This window comes from Microtus pennsylvanicus, chromosome 13, assembly GCF_037038515.1.
Source record: "Microtus pennsylvanicus isolate mMicPen1 chromosome 13, mMicPen1.hap1, whole genome shotgun sequence".
Lineage (NCBI taxonomy): Eukaryota > Metazoa > Chordata > Mammalia > Rodentia > Cricetidae > Microtus > Microtus pennsylvanicus.
Window position 1 is genome coordinate 60,195,961 of NC_134591.1, and position 23,683 is coordinate 60,219,643.

General features: G+C 47.2%; 1 protein-coding gene across 5 annotated transcripts in view; it reads left to right on the forward strand.

The window, feature by feature from the left end:
• The window catches only part of Csmd2 (CUB and Sushi multiple domains 2), a 547,650-nt gene that overhangs the window by 385,987 nt on the left and 137,980 nt on the right, over positions 1-23,683 (forward strand). For all 5 annotated transcript variants that reach the window (XM_075945152.1, XM_075945154.1, XM_075945155.1 and 2 more), the window contains 3 exons: positions 3,467-3,636; positions 15,484-15,640; positions 16,706-16,897. In XM_075945152.1, the coding sequence (XP_075801267.1) occupies positions 3,467-3,636; positions 15,484-15,640; positions 16,706-16,897 (519 nt within the window). The remainder of the gene's footprint in view (positions 1-3,466; positions 3,637-15,483; positions 15,641-16,705; positions 16,898-23,683) is intronic.

A 23,683-nucleotide genomic window follows, 5' to 3' on the forward strand; every position in this document is an offset into this window, starting at 1 on the left:
TAACCACATCTGACTGTTCTAGATGAGGTGGCATCATTTCCATAAGCCAGGGGGAAACCACGGAATTGTCACTTTGCCAATAACATTTTTATCATTCCCTTTATGGATTAATGACTTGTCATTACCTTGTCGATAATCTTTTACAAATTCAGAGGGGGGAGCATTTAGACAAAAGACTGCCACAGAACTAACTCACCCTGGGGACGGTCAGTTCAGACCTGACCACCAGCAGTGGCCCTCACATCTGGAAACACCCCCCGCCCCATGAGGGGCTTGGAGAGACTTTGCCTCCAAAGGGGTTCTCCGGGCCCCCAAAGCTCCTGCCTCGCCAGTCTCATTTACACCAACTCATCCTTTAACTCATTATTCCAATTATTGTTTGTTCATGACATCACACAATATTTTCATTATTACATTTGTCTTCTGTTCCACATGGCATTAATAACGCGGCAGCAATTATAATCACCTCTAATTACAGCCAGCCCTGCAGCAGAGACTCCCGCCAGAGTTATGGCAGGCCTGCCCACCCGCGGGGGTGCTCTCGCTTGCCACCTTCCCTGTAGGTGTCACTTAGATGATTTAGCCCACTCTGTGCCACCGGGAACATTCCCAGCCATGGAGGATGTAAACAGCCCTGAGCTCTACTTCATGGTGTGACAGGGTGAGGCAGCCCCTGACCTCTGGGGCTCCTGCATTTGATGTGGAAGAGACAGCCTTGACCCCGGGAGGGGACCCCAGGCTACAACATGAGCTGTGGTCCTGTCCTCGGAAGACCCACAGTGATGGAGAAGACCTGACCCTCTGCCTCAGGAGCCCCAGACTGATGGATAGGATCCAGCCCTTGCCCTTCCCGAGACCTCGTCTGACAGGGGCGACAGAAGTATGAATCAGCCCTGGCATTTCTGGGCACATGCCCGTTTGTTTCTCCGGAGCACTGGTTTGTTTCCATGTACGCCTGTGTTTGGCTTCCTGTGGCATCTGCTCATCTCCCCTGCCTCTTTGGAAACTCTCCCAGAAACAAGTGCTACATCCCTTCCCTCTCTTGTCCTTTCTCTGGTACCTAGAACCAAGCAAAGCTGTGGCAGGGAGTCAGGGCTTGGTCACTCAGTAGAGACTGACAACCTAGGAGGCAAGCAGTCCTGCATCCTTTCTTACATATGTGCTGGTGTGTGGGGGAGACCAGAGGGTCTCACTAGCCCAGAGGTGGGACAGAAAGCTGGTGTGCAGGAAGCTGGGGTTCAGAAGGCAATCTAAAGGCCATGTTTGAGGAAGCCAGCTGTCGTGAGCTGGGCAAAGGGCAAGGGGCTTTAGGAACAATAAGAATACTGTGAGCCTGAGTAGCGACGAGCTTCCCATAAGATTCCTGACAGTCCAGAACAGACAGGGTGCCACGCTCGGTGAAGGCAGACAAGTTGGAATCCAGACGAAGAATTACAGAGCAAAGGCCCACGGTCTTGGCCACGCCCTCTGTGTTCACCAGTTTCACAGGTCGACCCGTACACCTCTGTTCTCGAGTCTCAGGAGGAGACTCTACCATCCAGAGGAAGAGCCCAGGGTTCAGAGAGCTGATACCACTTCTCTGCCTCCCAAGTCTGTCCGCCCCACTCACCTCATGCCTCTGCCTAGCTGGAGGGAAAGACTGTGAAGTCCAGAGACACTGGGGTACTGCAGCTGACAGACAGAGTCTTTTCTGCACAGCCATTGCACTGCCCCCAAGCCACACCCCCTCATCGGAGGGTCCCCAAAAAGTACATAGTCTAGAAATTTGCCTGCTGAGATTGTCAGCCATTGCTGCCCCGGGGTGCATCCCCACCTTGTCCCTTCAGTTTTATATCCCTGTTGGGCTCTTTCATCTGAAACTTTGTCCCTTTGCTCAACAACTGAGTTTCAGGCACTCGAGGAACCCTGTCTCCTTCTATTCAAACAAACAAGATCCTGTGGAAAGTCTTGGGAAACTAAAGCAGAGAACAGAAGAGAGACCAGGGGATCAGAGCCCATTGAGAAGTAGAGACTTGGTAGTGGGACATAGCCACCACCTTCAAAGAACTAAGAGAAACTTTGGGGACAAAGACTCAGCTCTGAAGGCTTCCCTGTGCCTTGTGGGTGTCATCTACCACACTCCCAGCTTAGGCCAACTAGAGCTGGCCAATGGCCTCTTAGTGGACTCGAAGGTCTTTCCAGCCAAGAGTAAGGGCACAGAGCAGCAGCCGGGGAAAGCAGACATGCCACCAACCACCGAAGAGGCATGCTCCAAACCTCCCATCTGCCCAGACACATAATGAGCTGCCATCTGGATTCCTGTTTCCACCCTTCTGGAACCTGGCTATTTTTAGCCCCGTGCCTCTACTGAGATGGGTGTATGGGCACATTCCTCCATTCATCCATGTATTCGATAAACATTTGTCTTATAGGTATGCACCTTGGAAATGTACGGCTTCTTCAAGCATGGCCCTGGCCCTCATGTAGCTCAAGGTTTGGGTAGGAGAAGAATGCAAATGAGAGGCAAGCAGAGAGCAATGTGGCAGGTGCCCCGACACACGGAGTTAGCGAGGAGAGTCCCACAGTCGGTTATCCTAGAGAGCCCACTGCAGGGTCCCTCACCATGCCTTGCCACCAAGTCTGAGCTAGCCAGGCACTGCCCATGCGTAGACGAGATGGAGCTGTGAACAGTCCCCTGAAGAATCATAAGACAGCAGAGAAGATGGAAATATTAACAAATCAAGTAGAGTGTGATACCTGCTATAAATGCAGGCCTGAGAAAGACCATTTCTGCAGGATAGGAAACAGGTTTCCAGATGCAGGCAGGGTGGTTTTATTGACTGGCAAATGAAGCAGGGTTTTGATAAAGCTTCTGCACAAACTTTCTCAGAGCCCCAGGCCCATAACACAGGCCCAAGGAGGTGGAATTCCCAGCCCATCCTTGTTCTGGATTGACACTAGGTGCAAGCAGCTAAGTGTGGGCTCCTGTGTCTACATTAGGAAAGACAGCTTGTGCTTGCCCGTTGGGTCTGGTATTTGTGACTCTTGACTGGGATGACCCTGGTAAAGTGGCTGCGGTGTTCTGTGTGCAAGGGTTAGCAATCGTGATCCATCCCTACATAGCTTCCATCTATGAGTATTAAGGTCTCCTCTTCCTAGGTATGGCTTTCTCTTTCTCTAGCATCCTTCTGTTGCTATGATACCATGCAAACAGGCGTGGGGACCAGTGCTTTATAAACTAGCACAGTAAAAGAGAAGGACGTCCAGTTGTGTATCTTCTATTTCTAGAGAAGGGATAAGCAGAGCAAGAAAGATGAAGAAAGCAGGCAGAATTGTGGGTAGGCTAGAGCTGTTGATAGGCTATCCTGGAGACAGACAGACGAGAGGTGGGAAGCCAGGCATCCTTGTCACCCCTGTGAGGTTATGCAGAGCGAGAAGCGTTTCGTGTGAGTGGGTTAATCTGTGGATATTATGATTGTCGTTCCAGCGGAGTGTGGGAATTCGGTCACGGGCACTCAGGGCACTTTGCTGTCCCCCAACTTTCCTGTGAACTACAATAACAATCACGAATGTATCTACTCCATCCAGACCCAGCCGGGGAAGGGGATTCAGCTTAAAGCCAAGGCATTTGAACTCGCTGAAGGAGACCTCCTCAAGGTAATGACAGTTGATGGCAGACCCTGTGTAGGCAGCCATGTGCAAAGTGTACCCACTTTCCCATCTCTGTCTCTGTGGGACAGTGGCCAAGCCTCCCTCTTCCACCTGAGTCCTGATGGATAGCCTCACCTGGGGAAAAGACCAGAAGTGGGGGAGGGGTGGCCTTCGTATTTGCTGAGGAACCGTGTGCTTCTGTTCTCACAGATGTGAGTTAACACTGCGGGATAAAACAGTGGGAGATAGCTCAGTTGGCAGAGTGCCCGCTGTGTAAGCATGAGGAGTTCGGGTCCCCCACACCCATGTGAAAGCCCAGCATGGTAGACACAGCTGTAATTCTAACTGGCCGGTCTGGCCAATCAGTAACTTCCAGGTTCTGTGAGAGACCCCGTCTCTAAAAGTAAGTGGAAAAGCTACAGAGAACTTCCCACAGGGCAGGGAACCCTGATTGCTCTTTGGGCTGACGAGGGAGGGGGACTTGATTGGGGGAGGGGGAGGGAAATGGGAGGCAGTGGCGGGGAAGAGACAGAAATCTTTTATAAATAAATAAATAAAAAGCTACAGAGGAAGATGCCTAACATCGACCCCATATACACAAATGCACAAGTACAGACACACATGCACATCTGTGAAGCATGTACTTGCACATATGCTAGACCATACACACACAGATTCACACACGTAAAAGTGTACTTGTTCACGTTCAGTACACATACACACACACACACACGTTTTTACAAAACAATGATGAACTCAATTAGAGCAGTCAGTGGGGCAGATTTTCCATTGTGGACTGTGGTAATTTGAATGTAGTTGGCCCCCATAAGCTCATAGGGGGTGGCACTATTAGGAGGTGTGGTTTTATTAGAGTAGGTGTGGCCTCGTTAGAGAAAGTGTGTCCCTGTGGGCAGTCTTTGAGGTCTCGTATGTTCTCAAGCCACGCCCACTGTCTCAGACCACTTCGTGTTGCCTGCATGTTAAGATGTAAGATCTCAGTTCCTTCTCCAGCACCATATCTGCCTGCAGGCCGCCATGTCCTATCATGATGATGATGGATTAAGCCTCTGAAACTGTAAGCCATGCAGTTAAATGTTTTCCTTTATAAGAGTTTCTGTGGCCATGGTGTCTTCACAGCAATAGAAACTCAGACTAAGGCATGGACTGTGATCTTAAATCTGAGCAATTAAGAGCTCATAGAATGTGTGTGCGCGCATGTACACACACACATGCATATGTGTATCCAATTTTTTTGTTGTTTTGTTTGGTTGTCAACTTGACACAAACTAGAGTTACCTGAGAAAAGGGAACCACAATCGAGAAAATGTATCCTTAGCATCGATCTGTAGGCAAGCCTATGGGGGCGTTTTCTTAACTGAGGGTTGACCTAGCTCACTGTGGAGACTTCCTCTTGGGGACAGATAGTCCTACCATGTATTCAGAAGCAAACTGAGCAGGCCATGGAGAACAGGCCAGTAAATAACACTCCTCCGTGGCTTCTTCTTGAACTCCTGCCTTGAGTTCCTATCCTGACTTCCCTCCATGATGGACTGTGATGTGGACCTATGAAATGAAATACATCCTCCCCGAGTTCCTTTAGGTCAAGGAGTTTTAGTATAGCAATAGAAACTCTAACTAAGACAGTGCGTGTGTGTTGTATGTGTGTATAGTATATTTGTGTACACATGTGTAGTGTGTGCATATATGGACATATGCATTGTATACATGTTGCGATTGTGTGTTATGAGCACATGTGTACATGTTATATACAGTGTATGTATGTACATATTGTGTGGTATATATGTAATTACACATTTGTACATGTTGTGTGTAGTATCTGTGTATATGTGTTTCTAGATATTGTTTGCCTGAGTACATATTTTGTGTATAGTATATGTATGAGTTCATGTGTATGTATGTTATGTGTATGGTATATGTGTGAGCACACGCATGTATGTTGTTGTGTATATGGTTGAGGTGTGTAGCATGAATGTGTGCATACATGATATGTGTGTGCACACTTTCTTACATATGTTTCCACACGTATGCGAACCTATGTGTCTGGTCTGATACATCTGCTTGCTTGTACCTGCATCATGTGTCAGCATGCTTTGTGCACATGTTCTTACATACGCCTTGAGCATGCGGTAGCATCACCCTGGTGTGACAATGGCCTCTGAGTGTCAATAGGCTGAAGGACGTGAGCTCGTTAGGGAAAGAAATGGCAGGACTCAGACGATAGAGGAAGTTATTATGAGCCGGAGCGACATCTGTCTTGGATGTCTTTGTGTGTGCTTAAGTGGCTGTCGCTGATAATCTGAAGGGTATTCGTGTACGGGTAATAAACAGTTGAACGTGGAGACTCTACTAAAGAACTGCAGTAATAAAATGGATTATACGGAAAACATCACCCAGATTTAGTCATTTTCATCCTAAGCCAAGGAACTTTACCAGCTTATCCTAATACGATTTTGTTCTCAGCAGCTGGAGAAATACTAGCATGAGGAGCATTCAGAACAACTAAAGGCCTTTACTCTGGGAAGCAGAAGGAAGGAAGAGCCCCTAAAGACGGTCATGTTTATGCACAGTTGGTACACTGACCCATCCCTGGAGCCTGTGTGCGCTCTCTCCCTCTCTCTCTCTCTCTCTCTCTCTCTCTATCTCTATCTCTGTCTCTCTCTCTCTCACACACACACACACACACATTCTCTTTATCACACATACACATTCTTTCTCTCACACATACACACACACACACACACATTCTCTCTCTCTTTCTCTCACACACACACATTCTCTCTCTCTCTCTCACACACACACACACACATTCTCTCTCTCTCTCTCACACACATACACACACACACACGCACACACTAGCTCATTCCTTGTCTTGGTGGAAGCATTTCTCATTCTTACCTCAGTCTTCATGAAATAACTGAGTAATGTATAAAACAACCCAGTGAGCATTGAGACATATCGGTGGCTTTTGTTTTTCACCACACGCGCACACACACACACACACACACACACACACACACACACACCTGAAATCACTGAACCGTCTAGAGCACTGGTTCTCAACCTGTGGAGATATCCTGCATATCAAATATTTACATTGCAATTCATAAAAGTAGCAAAACTACAGTTACTAAGTAGCAATGAAAATAATTTTTTAGTTGGGGTCACCACAGCCTAAGGAACTGTACTGAGGGGTCACAGCACTAGGAAGGTTGAGAGCCACTGCTCTAGAGAAAGCTTCTGAATGAGGGAAGCCAAGGTCCCCAGGAGATTGGGATGGCATTGTTTGTTCCTTTCCTGCCCTAGCTCTTCTCCCCAGGATTCTTTAACCTCTTAGAAAGAACTCAGGATAAGGACAGATAACAAAACTGTTTTAGGACCCCAACAGTCAGTCCTAGCTTCCCAAGTGGGATTTGGAACTGCCTTGCAACCACAGCCAACAGGGGTGCCAGACCTCCACACAGCTAGCTATGCAGGAGCCCAGAGCGTGAGAGCTGCCCTCAACAACCTCTGTCCCTTGCCTCAATGCAGCTGGCTCGTCTGCAGTTATGTCCCTTACCTGTGCCTCCAAAGTTAACTGGTACACACCTGAACAGACCTGGGTATCTTCTCCCAAGATGGTATTGATCTGTTTCATGCAACTGACCGATCCTCCAAACCTGAGGGCTTGTGTTTATGGCCTGGCATGTTCTCCTGCATATATGACTTCCGATCTGGTCATTACCCTAAAAAATAAAAGTTCCCCAAAGTTTAGATTAGTCCACATGTTCTGGCTTGTTTCCTGTTGCCACCTCACTCTTTTTGATATGGTCCCTGCAGCTGATCCACCTGCCACCCTGACATGAGCAAGAGAGGAGGGCCCACAAAATGCAGTCATACAGAAAGAGAACTCCCAGATCAAGATATCAGAGGAAACCCATGCACATACTACAGCCTGCACAGGTTCCCACCAGGATAGCTAAAGGCAATTGAAGAAAGATAGTCTTAGCCCTGGAAATCAGGCGAGGGTGCCTTTCATATACAACTTAAAAGAATTCTTTAATGGATATAAAAATATATTTTTATCCAGTTCTCAGTTCTAGAGGCCTAGAGGCGGTGAGCGCAGGAATGTGGTACTGCTTCTGAAGACAGCTTCCTTGCTTTATTGTAACATGGTGAGGACATCCCGCGAGGATTCCAGGCTTGTGAATTAAGTATCACAGATCCAAGGAAGGACTGAGGAGATAGCTAAGTGGATATAGTACTCCCACACAAGCATGAAGACACGAGTTTTACCCCCAATACCCATGCAAAAAGCTAGGAATGGGGACACAGGCTTGTGAAACCATCACCAGAGGAGTGGAAGCAAGGGGATCCTGGGGCTCTCTGGTCAGCCATCTTAGCCTCGCCAGTGAGCTACATGACCCAAAGAGAATTATACCAGAGAGCAAGGTGCCTAGCACAATGCCCAAGACTGACCTGTGGCCTATACACACGTGTACACCTCAGGCACCAACACCCATATACATCTACCACACCTACATAGATATACGTTTCAAATAGGAGCATCCATTCAGAGTAAGACCTTTGTAAATAGCATCCGTGCAGATGGGTATTGTCATCAGACAGTAAGGCCATTGTCGGGGACAAGATCTCACTCCTCCTCACCTCCAATATGAGTATCAGGTTTGAGGGACGTCGGAGCCCTTTCTATCCCGACATGTCATTCTGGCTTTTGTTGACACTCCAGGGAAAGATCATCAAGAGTTGTCAGGCTCAGTAGAGAAGGGTCTACCACCATCCCCAACACCCCTGTTCTGGAAATAGTTCTGCATGCTGGGGCACCTTTGGACAAAGCTCCTTTGCTCCCGCTTAGAATGTAGGGGTGTTTATATTCTCCATTTCCATTTTCCCTCTGCAATGATGGGCCAACAAGGAAATTAACCAGATATGTGTGAATATTCAGCAGATGAGAAGGGGACCTGTCTGAGGGATCAGAGCTAATTGCCCCTCTGTTTGCCACAAAGAACAGAAGCATGCTTTTAAAGCTCCTAATTGGTATTCTTTGCAGGAGATGAGAGAATATTGTATTTATGGCACAAAATAGGCAATAATGAAAACAGAGCTAACTCCGATGAGGAAAGATTGGATGGAGATGAAAAACATGATCATCCAATTAAAACACCGAATGGAGACAATGGAGGGAGGTGGTAACACAGAAAAAATGAAATCAGCTCATTACAGGACGCTCTTGAGAACGTCTCCACATCTCAAAAGGAAATGAAGAAGAGGATTCTTTCGTATTAATGAAATGTTCAACCAGTCCACAATAAAACTTGATATGCCAAATAACATGGCTACTAGGGATGTAAATATATGTAAGTTAGTCTTTGTGGGGGTTTCCTTGGAAAATTCTAATATACCTCTGTGATGTTCTGGCTTATCACCCACGTGAAAAGTAAATAAGGGCTTGCTGACTTGAATAATATGACATAATAAGCCAAAGAGAGGAGAAGAAAGACACCTGCTTGTCTGCTTGCTCGTGTTGGGGAGTCTCTAGGTGTAGCCCCCGAGCTCTCCCACATGCTGGGATGGCAGGCATATGTACACCCAGACTGGAAAAGACTGTTACAAAAGATGGGTAGAAACCGGGCATGGTGATTCCAGTTTGTAATTCCAGTACCTGGGAATTGAGCGGGAAGAATGAATTCAAGGACAGCCTCAGCTACCCAGTGAGTTCCAGGGCACCCTGAGCTATATAATGAGATCCTGTCTCAATCAATCAATCAAATGAGGACGTTCCTAGGGGAAAAACTAACTAGCAGTAGCATTATAAGGAAAATCAACTTTTCTTTACAAAAGCGACTCATGAACCTGACAGGTCTGATCAAAGGAAGAAGTAGCAGGCGTGTAATACTGGGGTTAAAAGGGATGTAAATGTAGACGTGATCCAGACTACGGCGATAGGGAAATAGGAACAGCTATAAAATTATATATATAATTATAAAATGATCATATTCGGGGCTGGAGAGACGGCTCAGAGTTGAGTTCTGCTGATCATCCAAAAGACCCACATTCAGCTCCCAGCACACCACTCACAGCTCAATACTGCTTGTAACTTCAGCTCCAAGAGATCTAATGCCCCCTTCTGGCCTCTGCTGGCACTGTACCCACAGGCACATACCCACATAAAGACACACATAACTGCATAATTAATTTTTTTGTTTTTTGAGACAGAGTTTCTCTGAAGCTTTGGAGCCTGTTCTGGAGCTAGCCTTCCAAATGCTGGGATTAAAGGCGTGCACATAGCATAATTAAAATATTTTTTTAAAACACTACTATTAGAAAGTGAAAACCCAAATAAACAAGACACCATTGTTGCAAATTGAAAACCCCTGTATCACCTGCCAAAGCCCCAGTCCTGGCCCAGGTACAGATAATTCCTGCAGTAATCAAGGTGCTCCAGGAACAGAAAGATAAAGATCCACCTCCCATTCATGTTTATAAATGGCATGGTGTTAAAGAAAGAAATGGTGGTCCCCAGAAGCTGGGGGAGGGGCAGTGGGGAGGCAGGTGGTGGTCGAAAGGTGCAGAGCCCTTCCTGGGCAGACGCCTAGGGCTTTGTCTTTGGGATCCATTACTTGAAGGGATGGATAGAGTACAGGTAGCAGACTGCACATTTCAAAATCACACAGTGAAGAATGACAAATGGGACTGGAGAGGCTGTCTGTTCAGCAAAGGGCCTGCCACACAAGCAGGCCCTGAGTTCGAATCCCCAGAAGCCACCTGAAAGACAGACGCATCTCACCGGTGCATGTCTGCAGTCCCGTACAGGAAGGCAGAAATAGGGAGACCCTGGCGTTCACTACACAGGCCGCCTAGCCAAGTCAGTGGGCTCCAGATGCAGGGAGAGTGTCTGTCAGAAAGGGGAGGGGGTGGGCAGTTTGAGGTGATGAATATGTTAATTAGCTTCATTTAACTTTACACTCTTCTTAAATCATAGCATCACTGCATATTCCGCACCGATATAACTTGTCAATTATAATTTATAGTGTAAAAACTACAAATTAAAAAAATAAAAACAAGCACGGACCTATTAGGCCAATCTTACTTATGGTTATCAAATTAAAAACCCCTGAACAATATAGGATTGAATCCAGCAGCATGCCAATACAAAGATAGCAAAACAGGCAGGATCCAAGACTGAGGCTGTGTCTACCCAATAGAAAACCTCGCGATGTTATTGTTTAGGTTGCCTGCGTGAGATTGCCATTGTCTAGGTCAAAACTCTTTAAACACTGAGAATTTGTTGTGCTTCAGTGAATATCCTAAGAATAAGTTAGAAAGGAGGGAGGGAGAGAAGGGGGGAGGGAGGGAGGGAGGGAGGGAGGGAGGGAGGGAGGGAGGGAGGGAGGGGAAAGGAATAAGAGAGAGAGGGGGAGGAGGGAAAGAGGGAAGGAGGGAGAGAGGGAGAAAGAGAAAGGGAGAGAGAAAGGAAGAAAGGAAGGAAGGAAGGAAGGAAAGAGTCCTGTTGCTACATCCCCAAACATTCTGCCTTGTAAGTCGATCTCCAGTCAGGATTCTCAAAAGATTCTAAAAACACAAACTGCGAGTGGAACCTTCTCATCAGGACAGCAGAAAAGCCCTTCTACACACCACAATAAACATTAGGTTTAATGGGAAATTTTCAGCAGGTTTCCAGGCAGCTGAGCAACAAGGCCGGTGACCATGCCATTCCATTGCTAACCATTCTCAGCATTGTGCTGCTGATCCAAGCCATTACAGTTAGACCCAGACACAACAAAGGAAGCTATAAAAATCAGAAAAGAGACTAGAAAATGGTCTCGTTTATTTAGAAGACACAAATGATTCAACTAATAAGCTATCAGAACCAATAAGACAGCTCAACAAAGCAGCTGGTGTTTCTGTAACCAATTAAAACATGTAATCAGGAAAATAAAATTCTCATTTGTTATTGAGGCAAAAACTGGAAATACGCCCCCCCCAACATGCGAATAATCTTTACAAGAAAATTATAAAATTTGGTTTCAAAAGAAGACAGAACTAACTGTAATATGTGTGGGGGAAATGCCCACAGAGAATATGAACCGGAAGTTCACAAGAGGGTGGTAAAATTGGTGGTCAGCATATAGTCACCCCCGCCCAGTCCCAGTGGTGATCTGGGAAAGTTGAATGGAAATGCCTGTTCCACATCCATCAAACTGGAAAAGAGCCCAACTGCGTTGGCATGTCTATGAAGCCAGGAACACTGCTGGGTGCGGCTAGTGTAAGGCTGAGCAGCATCTCACTTTGGAGAGCAGCCTGGTGACATCTGACAGGAGGGAAGGTGGGGACTGCCCTGCAGGCAGCTTCTTTGTCCTGGAGGAGCTGAAGCCCACCTTTGCAAGCAGACATGCAGGAATGTCCACAGAAATGCTGGTCATGTATATCATCCTGTTCGGAAAGTTCTGCGCTTAGAGGGAGGTGAGCCAGACGTCTGTAAGTTGTCTCGGATGTCTCAGGGAGATGTTCCCATTTCCTGTCTACCAAGGAATTGACCCTGCAAATCCTGACTCATGGGTTCATACTGGAATTATACTCACGATAGAGGCAGATTTAAAATTGGTGGTAGATGGGATATTTACGAAAAGGCTTTTGAAGCCTGGGATGGTGACACACACATTTAATCCCAACACTCAGAAGACAGAAGCAGGTGAATCTCTGTGCGTTTAAGGCCAGTCTGCTCTACATAGCAAGTTCTAGGCAGCCAGAGATACAGTGTGAAACCACGTCTGAAAAACAAAAACGAACAACCGCTCTCCCTCACAGCAAGGTTTTTTTTGTTGTTGTTGTTGTTTTGTTTTTTGCATAACTAATGGACCGGGGAAGGGTAGACTCTTGAATCATATGTAAAATAAATTCTAAATGGATTTAGGGCAAAATATTGGAGGAAAACAGTGGCTTTCTTATTTATGGTGTTTGCCAAGTGTACCTGCCTCCGCATGTATTCTGAATGCTGGTAAGTAAATAATCATGCTGTAGATTGTGTTAATTTTGTGCTGAGCATCCCAACAGCCCCTTCAGCTATTTAATGTTGTTGTGGAAACTGTTTCAAAACTTGAAAATGATATGCACTGTATTAAGTGGGAGAGCTGATTATGTGTCTATAGTTGGATCTTGTTGGTGTGTCTGTACGTATTCAAATGTGTGCGCCTGTATATGGAGACCAGAGGTCAATCGATGCCAGGTGCCTGTCTCAATCACTTCATCTCTCACTGATCCCGGAGCTCACCAGTTTAGACTGGTTAGCCAGAGAAACCAGGGGGTCCTGTCTGTCTCCCCAGTGCTGGGGTTACAGGCACATGCCGCCACCACGTTAACTAAATCAGTGTGGGCAGAGCGCAAGAATGACAGACTAGAGCGATAGAAGAGAAAACTCACAGGCAAATTTGAGTTTATGAACGAATACAGAATTACATATGTGGGAGAGGTGGCTTTAAAGTCGGTGGTGGGGAGAGTTCTTTGAAGCCTGGCTTGGTAACTCACACCTGAATCGTAGCTCTCAGGGTTAAAACCTGGCTCTTTAGCGTGGGCTCAGGGGATGCAAACCCAAGTCCTCATGCTTGAGCAGCAAGCGTTTTACCATCAGAACCATCTTCCCAGCCCCTCCTTTTTACATGTGCACGCATGCAGACACACACACACACACACACACACACACAGAATACACACAAGTATACACTGCATAGAACACACAAGCCTGGAATGATCTCCAAGGGAACATAACAGGTTCAGAGGCTGTTTTCTTTCCTTTGTGTTTTTCTGTTTTATGCATTTTTTCTGCCATGAATATTTTATCCTAATGATACAAATAACCTTTTGGTCTTTAATGGATTAGAACAAATTATCCTTTGAGTTTAAGGAGGAAAAACCCCATACCCGTTGTAGTTATTAATTAACAATAATTTCTTAATGCCACCATACAGCATCCGGGCAATGTTGAGATCTCCAAATTGTCTCATAAATGTCACCGTATATTTTTGGATTTACAGTTTATTTAAGCCAGGCTCCAAATAAAATCAGCATGCTGGATTTGCCGTCAACGACGGCGTGTTAGCCTGCACCTTTCTCTGTCTCCTTTCCTTTTTCTCGTCTAGTTTATGTGTTGAGGCGTGCATTCATTTGTTCTTGGGCATTTTCTAGATTCTGATTTCAGTCTGCCTGGGTCATCATTTCATCTGAACTTCTGGCCTTGGTTTTCCCTGTTAGGTAGAAATTTGATTTAAAAAAAAAATCCTCATTGACCCGATTTGATATTACTGGGTGGATGCCACATCCAGATCCATAGTTGTCTGTTCTCGGCTAAGAAGCACGGGATGTCTGATTTCTTGTCATGATGTACAGATGTTTTTATGGGATTTTTTAAAATGTTTTTATGGCTTTGGAGATAGCTCAGAGGGTAGAGTTTGTTGTGCAACCATGAAGATCCAAGTTCGAATCCTCCGAACCATTTAAAAGCTGGGTGTGATCGTGTGAGATCTACAGTCCCAGAGCCCTTACCGTAAGACTGGATGCGGTGACGGGAGAATTCTGGAAGCTCTCATGCCAGCCAGCCTGGCGCATACGGTGGCAGATGAGAGTGAACCTGAGTAAACAAGAAACCCTGCCTCTGATAGACAGAAGGCAGGAGGAACACCCAAGACCATCCTCTGGCCACAGCGCCCACACCATGGTCTTGTGCCCGTGCAGGGACACGGACGCGCACAGACACCTTTTCAAGGAATGTTTTTATAACAATTTGGACGCCGCAGTGGGCTCAGCTCTTTGAAGAGGTGTCATCTCAGAATGGAGCCCCAGGATTCTTTTCATAGAGTCCAGAAAGGGATTGGGCTCCCGGGGCTTTAGCAGAATTCTGTCCCACACAGCACTGCTAGCTGGGAGGACGACTTGGCTTCCAGGACGGAAGGGTGGAAATATTGGTTCAATTTGCTGGCAGCTGGCACCATGTTGTGTGCACGCACAGACATCCATCTCCCACCCATAGATCCCGTCTTTGATATTTACCAAAGTGCCAGGGGGCCTCTCAGCCCATCACAGCTTCTGTTGTTATTTGTACCACTATCTAGAAAGGAGCAGCCACCTCGAGACCTAAGGAGCCAGTTCATTATTCTAATGATCGCTGCCTTTGCTGGTCCCCAGAAGTTCAGGGGACAGATGGGAATGAGGGAAGCCAGATGCCAGCACTATTCCCCCACTGACAAACCCAGCAGGCCCTAGGCTGGAGCCATCACTATACCAGGAAGGGGCAGAGGCTTGGCCTGGGGGAAGGCAGGTCACCATAACTACATCCTGCTCGTGCCCTGGGGATCGTGTCCAGTAGAACAGTCAAGGCAGGCCCTGGCCACAGGCAGACAGAACAATGCCTGTATCATCTACTGGAAGGACAGGAATGTGTGTTAGGTGTTACACACATGCCGTGTGTTTTCAGCCTCTCTGTCTATAGAAACAGATGGCTTGGGGAATCAAGCCACCCCAGCCTGGCCTCCCAAGGCTGCCGAAGCGTGAGCCGCTAGCATATGAGCACTGAGGAAAAAAGCAGATTGCACGGGGCTGTTAGAGTAGCAACTGATTCCCAAAGCCTAGAGACATGCTGGGCACAGCGCTATCAGCGTGGGGACGGGCACCGACCAGCTCGGCGGCTGGCTTCACTTTGCCACCTTCTGAGCACCTGCTGGCCAACTGCCTCTCTAACAGCTGTTATTGATGCCATACGTGGGAATGTGGGCTGCAGGGTGAGCGGACCTTGTTTGAAATAGGCAACTCTGACATCATTCGGTTGGGGTTTCTGGTATCCAGGTCTATGATGGCACTAACAACTCCGCCCGTTTGCTGGGGGTCTTCAGCCGCTCTGAGATGTTGGGGGTGACTTTGAACAGCACATCCAGCAGCCTGTGGCTCGACTTCATCACAGATGCCGAAAACACCAGCAAAGGCTTTGAACTTCAGTTCTCTAGTAAGTCTTTATTGGGTCTGACAGTAGACATGCACATGCACGCACATGTGCTCACACACACACACACAAATGCATGCTTGTATATGCCTTTTAAATCCTGTGGGTGATTGGTAACTGATGTGGTTTGAATCTAGAAAATGTGGTATGTCCATACAGTGGAGTATTATTTGGTAATCAAAAGGAAGAAATGATTCATGCTTTAACATATATGACGCTATAAAGCAGTACCCTGAGCAAAAGAAATCAGACATACATTTTAAGGACTTCATAGAGCTAATGCATAGAGACAGAGGGGAAACTGGCTGAGAGAATAAGGGGGACAATATTCTACAACTGTGACAGTAATTTCACAGTTATGTGAGTGCAAAAGACAGTAGGCTGTTCACTGCTTGAGATGGGCGAATGTGTGTTGTAGTGACTCCGGTAGCCCTCAGGATTTCCCTTGCCTGGGTGCTGAGATGTCTCACGCAGGGATCTTTGCCTCTTTCAGAAGTGGCTCCATGTAACGGGATTAAATAGACTCACATTTGAATTCCATTTCTATTAACTGAAAATGGTGCGAATTTCAAGCAATTTAGTTAACCTTCCCAAGTCAATGCTCTCGATTGTAGAGTGCCAATAATTACACCCACCTGTGAGACCCCTATGAATAACAAATGAGAGGCAAGGTCTTTGGAGTCCCACGGAGTGGAGTGGGAGCTCATGGGAGCGCCTTCTCCAGCCCTTTCAACACAGCTGCTTGCATGGTGATGTTCCCTGCCTTCCCACAGCGGTCCAGGGATCAAAATGGAAGCCACAGATCCCACTCCCAAAATGCTACAGGCTCAACCCAAGAAATAGAAAATCCAGCCCCAAGTATGCATGCCATTAAATTCTGAACTCATTTTCTTAAAGCCGCAGAGACATGCTCCCTCCACAGAGAATGGATATAGGGCTGGGTCATGAGCCTGAAGCTGGCACACCAGGGGCAGTGACCAGAGCACCTCAGGGTACCAGCGGGAGGGGAGGGGACCGTGGCTCTGTCACCACGAACTCTGCTCACTCTTTCTCTTTCGTCTTCCCCAGGTTTTGAACTCATCCGATGTGAAGACCCAGGGACCCCACAGTTTGGCTACAAGGTTCACGATGGAGGTCATTTTGCCGGGAGCTCTGTGACCTTCAACTGTGACCCTGGCTACACACTGCGGGGCAGTGAGGAGCTGATGTGTCTAAGTGGGGAACGCAGGACCTGGGACCGACCACTGCCCACCTGTGTCGGTAGGATGCCTCTTGATTGGCAAGGAACCTCTTGGCCCTTCCCTTCCCTGAGCTCCAGCTCCGGCCTCAGAAATGGTACCCAGGGCCTGGGGCCATCAGCCAGCCTTGGATTTCCCTGTTAGCCCTGTTAGTGAGCACTGTGGCTTGGTAGCCGCCCTCCTGCATTTCCTCACGCTCACTCTACATTGCACAGGCAGGACCATCCATCCACACACGGGGTTGCCATTGCCTTGCAGTTCGTCAGTGGGGCAGAGTCCAGTCATGCCCTCAGAATTGCAGCCCAGGCAACAGAGCAGTGGAGGGGGTCTCTGTTAGAAGGAAGGAGTGGCTCCAGGCCTCCTGCAACACCGAGACTCAAATGAGACTCTAGTCCACTCCAGGTCTCAGTTTCCCTGGAGGTGAAATGAGTTCATGTTCCCCTTTCCAGGGAGGTGCGGGGAGAAAGACTTAAGCTAAAGAGCTAGATCTGATCTCCAGCCTCAGGAAGACTGTGGTGGTGAGCGTGCATCTTCCTGAGCCTGGGGTTCTTGCATGCCACTGGCAGACATTTCCTGGAGGCTTTGCACTTGAGCCAGACCAGGAAAAGTGGTCCAAGGCCAAACTGAAGCATAAGCGACCACCATTGTTCTGGTTCTCTAACCTCTGCACTTCCCTTGCCCTACTCATCCTGTTGTCCGCAAACCAGCTCTTTCTAGTCAAGCCTCCTGCTCCCAACACCCGCAGTGTCCCTGAGCAACACAGGTGGAGCTGATGGGAATGAAATACTTGCTGGGGGGAAATCATGAGTGCCTACCAAACCACACATGCTAGAAATAGGCCAGTAGGTGTCCGTGCCACTGGGAAGCCCCTGTTCTACCAAATCTCTTTGGTAGGCACACGGATGGAGCCTTGTCATAAGCATGCATCCTGTCCAGAGTCTCTGGACAATAAGAGGGCTCTGCAATTGGGAGCAACAATTTGATTGAGACTCGGAAAAATAGACAAGATTTCACCATCAGAAGGGCTAGGTGGGTAGACAGATGGTCTAGCCTGAGCACACGCAGGACAAACCAGATAAACAGCATGGTGAGAAGCCTTGGTGACCATGCTTGGTCCTATTCCCATGGATAACTGCATTGTAATGGGGTCTCTGCATGACACACACAGGGTCAAGAGCCGGGATTTCAAGCCAGAAGGTAGACAGTTGCAATCCATAAGCCCTTAGGGTCTTCTTTCTTTGTTACTGAGGTTAAGACAGGCTGTAGATGTGTCTCTTCCATTTCGTGTGTGTGTGTGTGCGCGCGCGCGTGTACATGCATGCGCAGATAGGCATGCTTGTGTGTGTGCACTCATGATAAAACCAGAGGTCAGCCTCAGTATTTTTCCTCAAGAATCGTCCATTTTGTTTGTTTGAAGCAGGGTCTCTCCCTGGGACCTGGAGCTGACCTATTCAGCGAGGCTAGTTAGCCCCTCAGATTCTTCTGTCTTTATTGCCCCAGCCCTGAGATTATGGCAGGAGGATTTTGCCATCTGTAACCATTCCTCTTTTTAATTCCCTTCTTTCACTCACGTTCCAGGCCCTACATAGGTGCTTAAAATTCAGAGACGAGCACTCTCGGATCAGCCACAGAGACACATGCATAAGTAGACAGCAGTGTGGTACCACAAGGCAAGCAAATCAAAGCAAGCAAAATAAACGAGAGACTGTGGCTCTCATAAGACAACTGTTTGCTTTGCAGAAAGGATTCCCTGTCAGACCCCCCTGCCAGCTCACCTGTCAGTGACATTGGGTTTAGAGAACTCACTCAATCGGGGCTAGGAAGACTATCATACTTCGGTACATCCTACTATAGATACTCATTGAGATCTTCTTCAATGAGGCTTTTCCTCAGGACCTGTTGCATTTAGGGAAGTGAGGCTGTGTGTGTGTGTGTGTGTGTGTGTGTGTGTGTGTGTGTGTGTGTGTGTGTGTGTTTTACACATGCCATGTTGAAGGTAGAGGTCAGTTGAAGGGACTACTCCAGCTTTAAATATTCATATGTCTCCTCCATTGATAAGGAGCAAAACCCAACTATGGTAGCCAGTGCTGACAGGGGTTGCTGTCCTGCCCAGTCCAACAGCCATTCAGTCCCAAAGATATACAATGAGGTCTATATTAATTATAAACTGGTTGGCCTATTAGCCCAGACTTCTTATTAACTCTTACATTATATTATATTATATTACATTATATTATATTATATCTTCATATATTAGCCCATAATTCTTGTCTGTGATAGCCATGTGGCTTGGTACCTTTTCAGCAAGGCAATCACATCTTGCTTGCCTGTGTCTGGCTTCCTCTATGTCTGGGTGACAACTGCAGACTAAAGCTTCCCTCTTCCCAGAATTCTCGTTGCCCTGCCTCTACTTCCTGCCTGGCTACTGGCCAATCAGTGTTTATTTAAAATACAAGTGACAGGGTACAGACCATTGTCCCACAGCACTTCCCCTCCCCCTTTTAAACAAGAATTCTGAATAGAATCTCCTTTGTTTAGCTTTTCTACTGGTCATTATCCATAACAATTTGTAACCAACATTCTAAACAAAGGCAAACACCCATAATCCATTTTTTGGGAATGTGGGTGTAGTTTTTCAGACTACTTCCTGCTGATTGGGGGCAAATCTTGTGGGGACCTAAAGAAAATTTAAAATTATGATCAAGTCCTGACTGTAGTATCCTGTGAGGCTTGATCATCTCAGGCAGCAGCCTTTGAACTGCTCTGGATGTAGAACTCAGACATCTGGGCCCTTTCTCCTCTTGGAGATTTCTCAAGAGGTCTTCTTTGGTCAAACCTGATTTTTCTTAATGCAGAATGAATCCACAGTCCCTCACTTCCTGTGGAAACAAAAGCAAAACCTCTTCTCCAAAGTAACATTATCTTTTGGCTTAAATTTTAAAGTCAAAGTATTTTTAAAATATATATATTGGATTAATCCAGCAACATTTATAATCAATGTCTTTTAGCAGCTTTTGCTCCTTCCTCCATCATCAAACAATTTAAAGACAACACAATAACATGCAGTATCCAGACTCTCTGTGTAGTATTCATCTTTATGTGGCTTTATTTTAACCTCTATTTCTTTTATTTTATTTTTAATTTTTTGGCTTTTTGAAACTAGGTTTCTCTTTGTATCTTTGGCTGTCTTGGCACACTCTCTGTATACCTGGCTGTCCTTGAACTCACAAAGATCTGCCTGCCTCTGCCTCCCAAGTGCTGAGATTAAAGGTATGTGCCACCACACCCTACTACTCCCTTTTTTCTTTTTTCTCTTTAGGACTTTATCCTTTTTCTTTTCTCTCCCAAGCCTACATATATTTTGAAACACACTCTAAACCTTTTAGAGGTTTTTTTTTCCATCTGAATATATCTTTACTGTATAGCTCTCTTTTTCTGACTACTTGAGTCTTTAATTTGCTAAGCAATATGGCTAGGATTAAAGCCGTGGCTTTGATGGCTGGATTCACCCCATTCCTTAGCTTTCTGAGAGTCTATCCTCATGGCAAAGGTATTGACCAGAGCCATGTTTACTGCCACAACTCTATGGCGTTTCAAGGTCCCTGCCACCACCAAGAAACATGCTGCCGGCTATTCATAAACACCATTTAAGTGTTTGGTGGCAGGGTCTCTTAAAAGAGCTGCAAAGTTTCACTGCTAAAGCTGAGTCAGGAAACCTCTCTTAAATGAGGCACATTTGCCTCTAGCAAACAGAGCCCACCTGAGAAAATGCTACCAAGAAGCCATGCTTCTGTTCTTTTCTGTCTAGAATTACTTCCCAAACTCTCTCAGGCTTTATGGGGATGCAGTTGCCCCATGTTGGGCACCATTTTGTTGACAGGGGTTTCTGTCCCACCTGGTCCTTTAGCCATTCAGTCCCAAAGAAATACACAGAGGTCTACATTAATTATAAACTGGTTGGCCTATTAGCCCAGACTTCTTATTAACTCTTACATCTTATATTAACCCATAATTCTTGTCTGCATTAGCCACATGGCTTGGTACCTTTTTCGTCAAGGCAGTCACATCTTGCTTGCTCTGTGTCTGGCTTCCTCTGTGTCTGGGTGACAACTGTAGACCGAAAAGTCCCTCTTCCCAGAATTCTCGTCGCCCCACCTCTACTCCCTGCCTGGTTGCGCCACCTATGCTTCCTGCCTTGCTACTGGCCAAATAGCATTTATTTAAAATACAAGTGACAGGGTACAGGCCATTGTCCCACAGCAAGCCAGAGTTCCAGAAGGGGAAGAATAGAACCTCAAGGAATCGCTGCTAATGGATGCTACAAACTGTGCACTCAGGCCCTCCTGCCCTCCTGCCAGCCCCTGAATAAAGTGACCCCATGGAGAAGGAAGATGACGCTAGGTCCCTGTGAGGCTTTTCCCAGGGCCTCTGTCTCCAAACACCCACCCTCTGTCCCCACCGGCACCGTCCCAGCTCCCTGCTCCCTCTCAGATTGTCACTCATCAACTCACTCTCTGCTGGGCTCATTTACCTTGGTGTCTTTCAATCAAGTTGGAACCACCTGCCCCAGCAGCACCACCGACTGGTGGCCCACAGGGAAGCTCGAACAAAGGGTCTAGTGTTCTGAGCACTCCTACCAGAAGTGGGTACCTCCCGCAACCCTGCCTTCATGGTCCCAGGTGAAGCCTCAGGGTCAGAGGGATGCTTGATGGCTCAGGTGTCGTAAATAGGTGAAGCTCAGTCTCCCCTCTGGAACTTTCTAGCTTTTAGCTCCTTACTTAACCAATCACTCACTTTCTTACACAGCTCAGCCTTAAACCTCTTCCTTTTCCCTCATGCTTCCTTGGTTCAGACACGGTAATTTTCCTGGAAAGCCATCAGCTTCCACTCACTGGGCCGTGCATCTGTTCATTCAGTAAATACTTATTAAACTTGTGTTGTGTGCCCTACGCTCTACCACACGCTCGATAGGCGTGCAGTCTATGGCAAGGTCCCTGTAGCCCAGAGCCTGGGATGGCAGGAGAGAAGACGCTGTTTTAATGCACTTGCTATATGCTTGTTTCCTTCACCCTCTGCTGGGGACCCAGAGGAAGATGGTATCCAGTTTACAGTTTACCTAGACAGGGGAGGGTGTTAACAAAGCTGTCACAGGGAGGGCGCTTTCCACGTTGTTGGTCCAAGCAGAGGCTGCCTGGGCTGTGGAGTTAGTTCATCAGACTTGGCAGGACCAGACGCATGACACAGTCTGCTCTTTGGAAGTCCCTCAGATACAGCACTGTGGAGACCGACAGCTGTGCCAGCTGAGAGACAGAGAGGGCCCGAGCCAAGACTCTAGCATTGGAGACAAAGTAGAGACAATGTGGAAAGTGTCTCTCAGAGATTCAGGGACAGAGCCTTAGACCAGAGAATGTTGCAGCTGGAGAGGCCACCAGCTCTTGGGTTAAGTGACTGAGGAGGAGCACAGATTTCTCCACTGCTTTTCTTGCCCCGAGGCTCAATCCTCTGTGCCCTCTGAGCTGCTACTACAGTCCTCTCCCTTGGAAAAGGGAGTTCCTTCCCATGTATACACACTGCACTTCCTCACAGAACCCTGGTGTACATCGTCTTTCAACACCCCACACTTGCCCAGCTCTCTAGCCTTGCTGCCCACCACCGCACATCCCCAGCCTGCCCCATCACGCCCCTCCTTTTCTCTCGGACTGTAAAGTCTCTTCCTCCTGTCCCTCCCTGCCTCCCCTGCCACCACATAAGCTGTTCAACTCTGCCTCCTCCTTTGGGGTGCATTTGAATCCAAACCCTCCCTGAGTTTCTCTCCTGCACCGGGGGGGGGGGGGGTGGGGGGGGCTGGCCTCTTCCTCCTGGGCACCAGCACTTGCTAGGATCAGGCATGTGCCAGGATAGGCAAATGAGCAATGGTGTGTCCTGCACTGGCCCTGGCCTAGAGAAGGACTGAATCTAGTCAGCAGTGTGCTCCCTGGCAGCTAGCACGGGTCCCTTGACTGCAGACCAGACACAAGCCCCTTCCTGTTCTACCCTGAGAAACTCCAAGGAGTTTGGTCATAGAGTAGGCAGCTAGTCCCACCCTTGGGGACTGATTCACTTCCAAGTTTATTAACCCATTGAAAACACACAATTCAGTTGTTTTTGCTCATTCACGTGGCTCTGTAACCATCACCACTAAGTTTTGAACAGTCTCTCCTTCCAAAAGGAAGTCTCCCACCCACTAGCATTCACTCATTACTCCCCCGAGCCTTGGCAAACACAACACGCGTTCTATTCTCTAGTCCTGCTTATTCTGGATATTTTATATAAATGAAATTATACAATATCTCAGTCTTTTGTGTCTGCTTTCTTTCACTTGGCATTGCGTTTTCCAAATCGACATTGTAGCATGTATGTGAACCGCATTCCTTCTTATGGATGCCTAGTCTTCTGTTGCTGGATAGACCACATTTGGTATTTCCTTTCTTCAGCTGATGGACCCTGGGCTTATCTGCACTTCTTGGCTACTAGGACTAGCACTGCTTAAATTATTTATGTCCAGGTTTTTATGTGACATTATGTTTTCACTTCTTCTGCGAGAGGAGTTACATGTTGTATGGTGACTTATGTTTAACAATTTCAAGGAACTATCTACCAGTTTGCTTTCCAATGTGGCTGTATCATGGGCCATTTCTACCAGTAATAGGAAGGCTCCAATTCCCCACAGCCTCGCCTACACTCGCTGTTTTATTATTAACACCTGTCTTCCTGTCAAAAAGCCGTCCTGGTGGGGATGGGGTGATTGTGATTTTGATTGACAGTTCCA